Source organism: Dichomitus squalens (assembly GCF_000275845.1).
Source record: "Dichomitus squalens LYAD-421 SS1 unplaced genomic scaffold DICSQscaffold_45, whole genome shotgun sequence".
NCBI lineage: Eukaryota > Fungi > Basidiomycota > Agaricomycetes > Polyporales > Polyporaceae > Dichomitus > Dichomitus squalens.
The window spans coordinates 5,825-18,040 of NW_006766927.1; the positions used below are offsets into that span (position 1 = coordinate 5,825).

The window sequence follows — 12,216 nt, forward strand, 5'->3', positions numbered from 1 at the left end:
GTCTTAGCACGTCTTACGAGCGACCCTACTGCAACTTGAAGCTGGCGGCTTCTCTACTTTAATCAGAATCACTGGTGTACAGATTCCCTCCACCTTCAAATGTCCAACCAGACCGAAACCCTTCCTTTCAGAAAGTCCGGCCGTCTCACCTGGCAACCTGCTGCTGGCTCTGGCACAAAGACCGGGAATTGAGTGCGTCGTGTCTTGGTAAACTGAATATATTCGCTATGCGAGCCCGAGAGCTGTAACAAGGCATAGTAGGGGGAAGAACAACGCGGCACACGTCGAGAAACCATCGCGCGAGGATGCATAGATTACCTAATTCTGATATCACAGACGCCCGAAGGCCTGACCGACTCAAGAATCTATCCTGGAATCGACCCGTAGAAACGTGGGGTGGTCAAAGTGCCCACACGAATCCAGGACGATTCCCTTTCACCGAATCGCTGCAGAATCGCTTGTCGAACCGTCCTCCGAAACGCCATCTTTGACTACCCCTAATTTGCCCACGCTACTTATCCAGTGCCGCTGATCTGTAGACCGAGAGTCGCCGGTACCTCTACCTCATGCTCTGCAAACTGGCAGCTTGGATCTCCTGACTGCTCGACTGTGCTTGCTTCTCGTTAGAGGGACCTCGAATTAACTGTTACGTGACACACACTTGTTCAGTGGCGAGATCCCGAGTGGTGGATCGCGATATGTCCTGACCGTCCATGGGTATTTAGAAGTCTTAAACACAACAAGATCACGTCCGACTCGACTGCTATTGAACCACGCTTCAATTGTTTGAATAAGAGAGTAGTGAGAACACATCGGTTCCGTCCGGTCGCTTCCAAGACGGCTCCACTCGACGAGTCGACGCCAATCTGGGTGCCCTTCTCTTCTCGACTATGACCACGACCTCCACAGCACATCGATGTTGCTACGGAATGTTTACCCGCACGGCTTCCGCACAGTCCCGACTACTTCAAGGGGATTCCTACCGCTCGGCGCCGCTGCGTTGTAAGCTTATCAAAGAACGTCAAAAGGTCACAAGTGAGACTATGTTATATGCACCTCGATATGTCGATTCGGCGGATTAAACGACATCTGCTAGGTGGCAATGCTAGTCTGTGGTTGACTGGCAAGTACATGGCTCTGCCCAATGCGCAACTTCATGCGCGCGTTCGACGACTTTCATGAAGGCCCATGCCAGGTCAATTCACAATGGGGCGTGTGCGTTCGTCGGTGGCTGCAATCGACGCCTCAGAAGATCCTAACGACATGGAATCGGCCCAGCCACGCCAACACCTTGACGGAGTGGGACCACAACGCCGCAACCCCATTCAACTTCGTCGCCTTCTCTCATAATACCACTGGATAGTACGACAAGCTCGTCGCGAGCCCCAAGCATACTTGGAACTCTGAAGCGGGTTAGGGGTTTACGTTTAGGGTTGGCACACACCAGAAGATGCACGCTCGGCTCGGGGCCGAGTTCGCGAGCGTGCTGTCGATGATTACCACTGCCGAAGGCATGTTCTGCACAAGATTCGATGGCCTTCCGCTGCACAAACTGCACGGGCTACCTGCCACACGCGCGCATGCCAAGCAGAGCGTTAACATTAGGCCCCCCTGCGTATCTGGGGCACGGATCCACGATATGCATATCATCCAGGGAGGGAATGAACGCCGAGTCAATGAGACGCTACGAAGGCTAACATCGAGGTTGCCGGTGGATGAGATTACCTCGAACGTGCAACCATTGTAATACCATGTGCAGCATTCTACATACCTGTGTATCTTCTCAGAATTTGATATGGGATTCGATGCTGTATTGTAGACATCGAGTGTAGCTGATCTCGACCTGTTGAAGACTTATAGGATCTGAAGTTGAGCTACCGTTTAGTGCCCCATAGCATCGAATATCAAATGACATTCAATATGACAAAGAAACTCAAGGACACTGTGCGCCCGGCCGCGTGATTGTGTATAAGGGCTCAGGGTCAAGGGGCGGAAGCTGAGTACTGATCAGGAGTACTGAGTGGTCGTCAACGGTATAATTCATGTGCGCACCAAAAGGGGCCACCTTGCTCGGCGCTCCACGAATTACGCATCTTGCTCTGCTCGTCTACCTTACTTTTGCCCCACTCCGAATCATCCAAACGGCTCATCGGATACTCGCGATATCAACTGGAGTCATTTCATTGCCTCGTAAATTGCGTAATTCCCTCAGGTGCGCATTGCAAAAGCGTGAGCTTCGCACGCACGAGTTCGATATGAAGGTACGCCCCTTCTCTACCCGCCTCAGTCAACGCGTTACACATACTGCCCGTGTAATCATCACAAGATCGCTATTGAGGGATGCTGTCACGGAGAACTCGACGCTATCTACTCGCATATCGCGTCCCTCGAAGAGCGAAATGGGTATAAGGTCGACCTCCTCCTCATCTGTGGCGACTTCCAGGCCATACGAAACTACCACGACCTGCAATGCATGGCGGTTCCCGACAAATATAAGAAGCTTGGAGGGTTTCTGAAGTAGGTGGGCTATCACCCATCCCCATTCGGTCGTGGTGGTGAGGATTCATTCGGTTTTACGTCGTGCAGATACTACACTGGCCAAGCCAAGGCACCGATCTTGACAATAGTCATCGGCGGGAATCATGAAGCCTCAAATTACTTCTGGGAGCTGTAAGTCATCCTTCACATCTGAATGCACGGTCTGCTGGAGGAAGCACAGGTACCATGGAGGTTGGCTTGCTCCGAACATATACTTCCTAGGTCATGCCGGGTGTGTGCAGGTGAATGGTGTACGTATAGCGGGCGCATCAGGGATATTCAAGGCACAAGATTTCAGACAAGGTGTGTCTCGTCTGTTCGTTCCTACTCTGTCTCAATTGAACCTCTCTCAGGCCATTGGGAACGAATTCCTTATAATCACAGCTCTGTGCGGAGTATATATCACATCCGGGAGTACAATGTTAGGCGGCTCTCCCTCGTACGTCTGACAACATCTAGCTCCATGAAGCCACAAGAAAAGGTTATCACTAACCAGCTTCCCGTTCGACTCATAGCTTTCATCTCCAGCGGTCTTCCTATCGCATGACTGGCCACAGGGCATCGAACATCACGGAAACCTTCGAGATTTGCTTCGACGGAAGCCTTACTTCCGTGACGACATCAACAAAGGTGCTTTAGGTTCACCGCCCTTGATGGGCCTTCTGCGCACTCTCAAGCCGCAGTGGTGGTTCTCTGCACATCTGCACTGTCGCTTCGAGGCGACGGTCCTACATAACAGTCGAGATCCAGACGCTAGCAGCATCCGCGACGCGACCAAGAGCGCAGAGAAAACGAATCCGGATGAGATCAACATCGAAGACGACGTAGATACCGAACCTGCAGCCGCAGCAGTTCCTGCAGAAGGTAGGGGAATCGCGCCCAGAAACACCGACGAGATAATCCTGGACGATGAGGAGGAAGATGTTAAAGCTCCGCCTACTCCCCTACCGCCCCCGACAGAAACGAAGTTCCTCGCTCTCGACAAGTGCTTGCCCAGAAGACAGTTCCTTGAGGTATGTCGCCTGACCGGGAGAGCAATTTCAACACGTTGTGGCCATATATTCCTCCCAAGCGGCTTGGTCGGAGCAAAGTCGCTGACGTTCTGCCGATTGCTGCAGGTAATCGACGTCGACATTATACCTCCTGGACAGCATCGAGAGGATGGCCTCGTTCTATCATTCGACCCCGAATGGCTAGCAATCACTCGTGCATTCCACCAGCACATGACGCTCAGCCGCACCCAATCATCATATCCAGATGAAACATCGGCGCGAGACGCAGTGCAGCGTGAGATAGGATGGATCAAGGAACACGTCCTCGCCAACAAGGATAATGGGATCATCAAAGTAGACGATATACAACAATTCGTGATGACAGCACCGGCACCGGCACCGGAGGACAAGGACACAAGGGCCCAACGTAAGTCCTCGCGTTGATTCGGCTCGGCAAATGTGCGGAGAAGTCGACGATGGATGATTGGTTCTACGCAGCGCCGTATTATCCCAACCCTCAAACTGCGGCGTTCTGTGAGCTGCTGCAAATCGAGAACAAGGTCAATCTCATTGTCCCTGAGAGTGGCTCGACGGCATAAGGCACAACTCCTCTTCCTCGTGTGTTCACTGCCTGTTCGCCACCACGCTATCCACCATGCTTCACCGCGTGTCGTGTCTCGAACACAACTAGTGATCGCGCCTCACGTCATGTATCTGCAAGGTTCGCCCCTTGTACATTCAATATTGCCATCCGTTCTTTTCTGTATCGCGCGCAACCAGTTCATTTTTTGTCTGTCCAGTGCCCATCATGTTGCTTATCTGCTCTTTCTCGCCACTCTTCCATTCTGCTCGATGGCTCACTTGACCTGATTTCTCTGATTCCAAGACTGCGCCTTCGTGATAACGATCGCCTGTGAGCGCTCGTGACTCCGAGTCCCAAGCCGACTGGCTGCATCGGGCACGATCCTTTTACCCCACCGGTACGTCACATCAGGGTTGTGAACCCGATGAAACCCTCAACGGATCTAGACGGAAGAGGAGCTTATTTGCGGTCCTCACGCCGTTGAGCTCTTCTTTAGCGGTCAGTAAAGTTTTCCAGGTCCTCGCGGAGACGCTCAGAGACTTAGCGAGTGTTGGAAGACGCCAGTTCATATGCTTGTGCAGCCGAAGGAGGACTAGTCCAACACGCCTGTTCTACGTCGCGCTCCAGCCGTTGTAGCTTGACTCGGACGTTCGGCGCCCATGATTCCGCAAGTTATCTCACGGTCTGAGTTTAGGTTCGTGCTTTCCCCCAGATCTAACGCACTGGACTGCATCTCCGTACCGGTGCGTCGGCGTATTCCTCGGGACGAATCACTCAATTGGTATGCCACGCCCGGGGAAGGATGCGATGATCAGCGGGATTACGGAGCCTGTAGGCCCACCTTTGAAGCGGCGAAGACAACGGAAGTCACAAAGTAGGAACAATGTTGTGTGTGCGACTGTTCAGGCACCTGCAATTCATTCCAGGTACCTACATGCGTGACGCTTCCCCTTCGAAGCTAGGATTTGCTCACGCCGGTCGGCGCAGGCGTCGGACGAATTTGATTGTGGCATCGGGATTGCTCTTGACACGGCCCTTCGTATGTGTTCCCGTTGGCACAGCGTATGTGCTTTGAACTGTGGACTGTCAGAATCTGACCAGCCCGTGGCGAACGGTTGATGTCTGACCAGTACGCGCGTTACAGAGCACGAAAAAAGCCCGGATGCCATCCCGCCGTCTAGGACGCTCTGATAGCATATAGTGTCGCGTTTCAACACCAGAGCCTCAATGCAGGATAAGCCATACAGTCGAAACCTCATCTGCTGACTTACGAGACATACAGCGCCGCTGACTACGTGTAATAGATACCATCGCCGCATGGACCGTATGGTGTTTGATGGCCGTCGTCGCAGTTCTTGCAAGACGTCAAAGCTGAGCTACATGTCACATTGGCTCCCTTACACTAGCTCACTCGTTGCCTCGCAGGCGACAAGAGGCAGAGCTAACCCTGTAGGTGGGTTACACTTCTTTCCAGTTTCTGCAATTCGTGAATCGGCATCGCGAGGCGTGGGGTCGCGAAGACATCACATCTTCGAATCCACTTGCCAGTGGAGGACGACCGGTGCTTTGATCCTCCGGCTGAGAGAACGTACAGAAGCGTATCGTGAAGTGCACATCTCCGAAGAGGTCTGACATGGCGAGTTTCTGGTGAGAGTGTACTGTGCACAATAGGATAGAGAAGATATAGGTCCCCAAGCACGGATGATGCTCTTCGCCTCGTGCTGTTGCGCCCGATCAGCGTGTGAGCTCACGGCTTCCAGACCTTCCCCCTCAGGCGAGTGCCACTGTTCTCATCAGTCGGATTTTTTCGCGCTGCTGCTCTGACACGGAGACCCCCGTTTCTGTTTACTGTATCGTCTATGTCTCCAACATTGGCGTGGTGAAGCTCTGGCAACCGTTGACCGAGTCCTATTCAAGGGGCACATGTCACCCCAACGCGCCACGGGCATCGATTTCTACGCTCGGAGCTACGTCCGACGTCAAACCTGCGACGACGATGATACATCCACGTAGAACCTCGACTTTACACTCCATACCTTCTAATCGTACGGCGAGAGACGCCATTACAGAACACTCACTGCAAGCCTTCGACTGACATCGCCGCCGCTGGGCATCGCAACTCGGTGGTCTATGTCCCGAGGGTCACGATTCGAGATTATCGTCATAATAGAGGCACCCTGTTGCCAGAGGACCAAGGAGAGCAAGTCTTGTATTACTCACAGCATCCTCTGCGGCATTGTGAGCCTACCAGCCCTACTTACGGCCAGGAGGCACTCATCGTGCTGAGGTTGCCTCCCCCAAATCGCATGTCTTTCTTTCGAGAGCGGCCACGCTGAATTTTGAGTTCACAAGGGTCTTCAAGTTGTTATGTAGAGGGCCAACAGTCTGTCAACATCCATCGACACAAAGATGAGCGGAAGGAGAGCAGCAATAGGTAACGGGGCAAATATCCAGGAAACGCTGGGTACCTTCCCCCTATATCAGCAGGGACCGAGACGGCGTTCGTAGGATGTCTCAGGCCTGCCAGGACCGTACTTTATAGCATACCTGTCGCAGCCTCCGCCGGCCTTCGTGGAACAAGCACCGCTCAGGCACCCAACGGACAACCGGACATGGGGCCCGCTATTGCCAGTGAGGCACAAATATATGTTATACCTACACATCGACCTATAGTTCTATGGAGCTAATCCTTTCACCATCAGACCAGTTCACGCAGCACTACGGAGGAAAGACTGTACCTACACGTCCGGGGCTATTTCTGCGACGCTGCGACCTTGACTAACAAGGTTGAACCTACGCTGCGCGAGGCGAACGACTCAGCATGGATGCCCGCTGAGCCCGTACTAATGCATGCATGTAGAGGTTGGATGCAGCGAATTACGGACGAACAACGTTTCTTGTAGTTCTGGTACTCACACTGGCGCAATTGATTTCCGTTACGCTGGGTGGGTCAATTCTCATTTCACAGGGGACAGTGGAAGCGGCTTTCATTCGAATGATGCCTGCGCGGAGCTAGGACGGCATTTTAGAATCATCCCGATAAGATAGAGCCCCGATCCAGTATAAAGCTTGACTAGCGCAGACGTGTTTCATGGGCACCGCTGAGAAACTGGAGTCTGACTAAGGTTCTCCTCGGTGTCAAAAAGCGCGTGGTCCACAGTGAGGTTTCGGCCTACTCGGCCTACACTCTAAATGGTTTGCCGTTCCCATGAATATACCGAATTTGGAGAACTGCTGGATTGTCGAACAGTTTCGAGACTGATCACGTCAGTGATGCGAAAGAAATCAGATACTTCAACGCCATCATCTACAAGTTGCGCGGCTCCTTGGCGGTCAATGTTTCCATCACCAGTTCGCGATGCTCGCGTCACATTTCTCAGGTCCGCCGGCAGCTGTTTTACGGTACACCTTTCCGTCAGTATATCCGCCGCGCAATGTCGCCGTAAGCAGATCGCTGTTAGCGAGGACTTGAGACCGCGCTAGTGGTCAGGGTGAAGATAGCTACGGCCCGCGGTCACGTTGGCAAAACCAACGCCTCGGTCTGTGGGCCTGGGTGAATCTACGCTTCGGCTGACCCTGTGATCCACATTGACAGATTCGCTCTAGCGCGCCGTAGCATGTTGGCATCGTCTGATACGCCGTGAAGCCGAGTGTAACGTGTTCAATTTTAAGGAACCTTTTTAACCACGGCTTTGTGAATCGCAAATTTAAGATATCCCTCAGGGGACCCCACGCGAGGAGCCTGCCAATACGCGCGATGCTAGATTCCCAGACCGCGGTTAGGAACTTTTACTCACGGGAAGCGTCAGGAAAGGGAATCAATGCGGCGAATGGCAAAGTAGCGTGACAGTAAGCACAGCACCATGGTGCATCTGTCTTGGGAGTTCACTTTCCACGTTGACAGCAGCGCACGGGGCGCGGGCACGCGCGGGACTCCAACATGCGAAATGCTGCGGGCACATGGCTGCTGCTTCTCGATATAACCATGGGCGTGCCTGACGCTGCCGGCGGGAACGCAATCGTGGGCCGATAGCCATATGTACACAGCGCCAGTTCTCAACCTCAATCCAGATCGCCCTTCCGGCCTCAATACAAGATTCCCCATCCTGCGGTACGCTTCCGTGCCTGGCCCGGTGTACAGGACGAGGCTGAAGCTTCTCTCGTCTTGCCCCAAGTTATCAACTCTCATGGCCTGCCCTTGTCTGCTCTCTCGCTTGAACACAGTCATATATGATGTTCTTCCACTTGCGAACCGGTGAAGGCAGTTGACTGAATAGCTCACGACTCATGAGACGGTGATCCTTATTAGGTACGGAGTTGAGCATCGACTCACATGGCATGATCGCAGTGTAATGAGCTAAGCTTTCGTTCTTGCATAGCGTGGCATAACCTATATGGTGCGCATCGTGAACTACCGTGTCCAGTTTTGACCCGAATGCCTATAGGTCGCCAGAAAGAATAGCGATAGAGCGGCACTCCCCGGTGTGTTGACAGAGAGAGATATTAGTGCCTCAGTGCGTCCGTACGATCGACCAAGCTCGGCCTGAGTAGACCTCCATAGTGCACGGCTACTAAGTCGTTCGCCACCCTTGCGGGAACAATGCGTGGTATGGGACCAGCGAGAGCACGCGCGACCGTCGCAATAGTATATACCGCGGTCGACGATCACGCTTGAACCGACGTCCTACGTTTATCCGTCAGCTATGACAGCATGAGACATTTCGTGTGAGTCGCACCCGTCTTGCGCGACCCTCTCGCACAATAAGTGTGTGATGTTGGCGTGTGGCCAGAAAGTGATGTTTCGGACCCGAGGAACGTCTGCTATCTCGCCGTCTTCGGACAAAAGCACCGGGTAGCCGAGCTCGCATGCCCTACAAGATTCGGGTAGGCATTGTACAGTCGTAGCATGCAATTGCAAAGCATAAAACAGGCCGTACGAATGACCTGATATTTAACACAATGTATCGTGCCAAACTCTAGAGTCACGGTATCTGTGATCAACCGGGATCGAGTGGGATCAGATAGCGTATAGTTCTCGACTCATTGCCGGACAATTTCGCTCCTTAGCGTCGAATTGACCGACGTCTGGCACAATGGAAATAATCTGTCAGCATGCGCGCGCAATGGCTGATATCCGGTCATCCCCGAGGTATCGGAGACGAGTCCGGCGAAGAGAGAAGATGCAAGCTCCGCCCGGGTTTCGCACAATGTGAGAGGTTAAGGGGCACCCGCGGATGGAACCTGGGTATCTCGGACACGGTAGAACGACAAGAGGGAAGCAAGAAGGCTTTGTCATCTCTCGGAGTTTTCGTGCGCGGCACAAGGCATCCGGGACAGAAGGTCCCAATAAGCTTTCTGCACTGTTGTCCGTTCAGCGGGCCGGTAGCGCGGTCCATCGTCCCTCCCGTATAGTTTGAGAGCGCTCACTCGAGGCGAGCGCACCGCGTACGTACCTCGCACATAGACGTCGAATCCTCGAAGCCCGGACGGAGGTATTGCCATCTCGAGAACTCAATCCCAACTCCCCAAGTCGGCAGAGGACCGGATACGATCTCGAACGAATCCGACCGTGCGCGCGAAAACTGGTGACCGAGTCGCCCACGGTCAGATCAGACGGACGAGGTGAGAGGTGAGAGCGAGGTTCGTACTAGGCTAGAAGCCGGAGAAACGATGCGCGGTGTCCGCACTCCGTGGCCGTTGTGGGAGACTCGCTTAGGGGGACAGATATGGTGAAGCTGCGCCGTGGCAGATGTCCGGTACGAGGCGCACAGTATGTCCCTTGCCACATATCGGCGGTGGCCGCGGGACGTTCATGGTGCTAGGCTTTGTGAGCGAGCGCGCAATAGAGGTCGAAACGTACTATGTACTGTTCGCGGACCATCAGCAAAAGTGCTAAAATCGCCCTCACAATTGCCGGTATTGCCTGAAGCGTCGGTTCAGGCGCGGGACAGCCCGAGCGCCCGATATGGGAGCCCGCGCATCCAGTTTTTGCGAGTCTTCTTCCACCGTGGTGCACCGCAGACTGCGAGCTGGCACGCCACCGGCCGCTCATGGTCCGCCGGTTTAAGGTGACTCTTCGCATCGATGGATGGCGTGGCGGGTGCGCCGAGCGTCCATAGCGCCTTCCTTCGTCGACGCCATCTTCTCCAGGTCTGGAGCGCGGCGACGGGAGTGGTCTTGAAGGAGGTATATGCCCCTGTACGCGTGCGGCACCGGCTTCTGAACTCCGGTCATAGTCAGTGCTAAGGGACAGTTTGCGGACGACTCAACAAGTGCGCATACACGCAGTGGTCAGGGCGATAAGTGGGAGAGGATAGCTAAGTTTCCTCTCAACCACTGCCAGCGCGAGCACGTGTTCAGTGGGTTGAACGTGTCCGGTGAGTAGGCGCCGATGCGCGTCACAGCTCCACCTTTGCGCTATAAAGAGCGTCCTTGCGCAGAAAACGTCAATTCCCCTCTTTCCCTTGTACTCGTATAATCTCTCTCAGATCACGCTCCTCAACTCCCAGACCAACTGCTGTTGGTTACAAACACCCACCCTCCAAGCTGAAGGATGCACTGCGCGGCAATCACGCGCTGTAAGTATGTACATATTCCGGCGCATATATGCGCCCATCTACTGACTCTTCCTAGCGAGCTCGTCTACTACGCCTTCACCATCAGTGATGCATGCTTCAACTCGCGTCTTAACCAGCCTCTCCTTTCTCTCACTCCAGCTTATCCTCGTTCTCGTTCTCCTCCAGATCGCATACAGCCACCCGGTTTCCTCTCCAGAGCTGGCAGGGCTGGCAACACTCGCTAAGTCGCTCCTTCAGTTTGGATGACCGGTCGCTTTTTGTATCCACAGCAAGGGCAAGATCCCGTTGTGGAACGGTCAGCATGCGGCGAATATTCTAACAAGTCCGCTCTTGAGCCTCAGCATTGGTTCTGCGGTCACGCGAGGCTTGTGCCTTCCCCGGCCCCTTGTAAGCTCCTTCCCCGTTCCTCCCTGTCCCCCACTCTTTCCACCTCATCTTCTGTTCGCTCTCTCTCCCTGTAGAGCATGCCTGACTCTACCGTCCCACCTCCTCTGCTCCTGGCTTTTCCTGCTCCCTACTCACCCCCACTCACCGTAGTGTCAGCCCCAGCACGTTTTGGCTGCATAGCAGACACAATCGCATCATCCATTTAGGTCGCGTTCACCGATCAGCGCCCTTCGTTTCTTCGACAACGACACCCCAGTCCAGCCCAAGCGCGCATATAGTCTCCCCGCCACCTCGGCATCCATCGGGTACCCTCTATCTCGCGTTGCAATTTCTAGTAGTGTTCGCGAGCGACGAGGTAGCGCCACAAGCAACTCAACGGTACGTAGGATCTTGAAGTCTGGGATGTTCCTTCCGCTTGTGCATCTCGCGCCGGACACTATCAGGGACCATATTGACGGCGACGAACCCGCCCATATTCTAACACCCGCAGAACAGTGCAGGAGCACGGGTGGGTCGTCCTTTGCGGTCCCCGAAATCTCCGTGATTGTGTTGACTGTAGGAGCGTATTTGCCCGCAACAACGGTATTGCCATGCAGCAGCACTGTTGTACGGTAGAGTAGGCTTTCTTCCCACGGCCTCTGGTCCGCGCTCCATGACACTCCGACAGCCTCGTCAACGTGGTGCATCAAGTGCAGCACACTACGCGGGTCATCAGGGACCTTGAGATTGGGCCAATCGACGTACTGGAACTGTGTGACAGTCCGGGGAGGCGGTCGCGGGTACGCGGTGTTGGTGAGCTCAGTTTGTCGTCCTCGTTGTCCTTCTCCTACATGTCGACAACACCATCACCACCCTTGCTGTTGGATATCATACTTGCGCTTTGGCTTATCCTTCGTGAATATGTAATTATGTATCATCGTCTTGTTCGGCAATACGATTACCTGCCCGTGCATCCTCCCGAGCCCAATTATCAGTTCGATGTAAATGGAATACATTTTTAGTTCCTAGGCACACACCACCTGGACTCTCCTGATCATCCAATGCATGAATTTCGAGCCAATGACGCAAATAACCTGCACCATGTGTCCCTTATTGCCCCACGTCGCACCAACTTGCAGCATTTGCCCCGTCTCGCAAT

The 12,216-nt window shown here is 54.0% G+C and overlaps 1 protein-coding gene across 1 annotated transcript; it reads left to right on the forward strand.

Annotated features, from left to right (window-relative positions):
* The first annotated feature begins 2,134 nt into the window (after nt 1-2,134).
* On the forward strand, nt 2,135-4,328 carry DICSQDRAFT_157027 (DBR1-domain-containing protein). Its single transcript, XM_007369159.1, has 8 exons — nt 2,135-2,261; nt 2,327-2,517; nt 2,587-2,670; nt 2,720-2,841; nt 2,892-2,977; nt 3,054-3,551; nt 3,657-3,957; nt 4,029-4,328. Exons 1-8 carry the CDS (start codon nt 2,256-2,258, stop codon nt 4,127-4,129), a joined length of 1,389 nt encoding a protein of 462 aa, XP_007369221.1. The 5' UTR covers nt 2,135-2,255; the 3' UTR covers nt 4,130-4,328.
* Nucleotides 4,329-12,216: the final 7,888 nt, after the last annotated feature.

Bases quoted from the DNA above. Each gene is read 5' to 3' on its own strand.
- DICSQDRAFT_157027 (XM_007369159.1), top strand. The intron at 2,518-2,586 runs GTAGGTGGGCTA...TACGTCGTGCAG, and splicing joins AAGCTTGGAGGGTTTCTGAA to ATACTACACTGGCCAAGCCA. The intron at 2,671-2,719 runs GTAAGTCATCCT...GAGGAAGCACAG, and splicing joins TCAAATTACTTCTGGGAGCT to GTACCATGGAGGTTGGCTTG.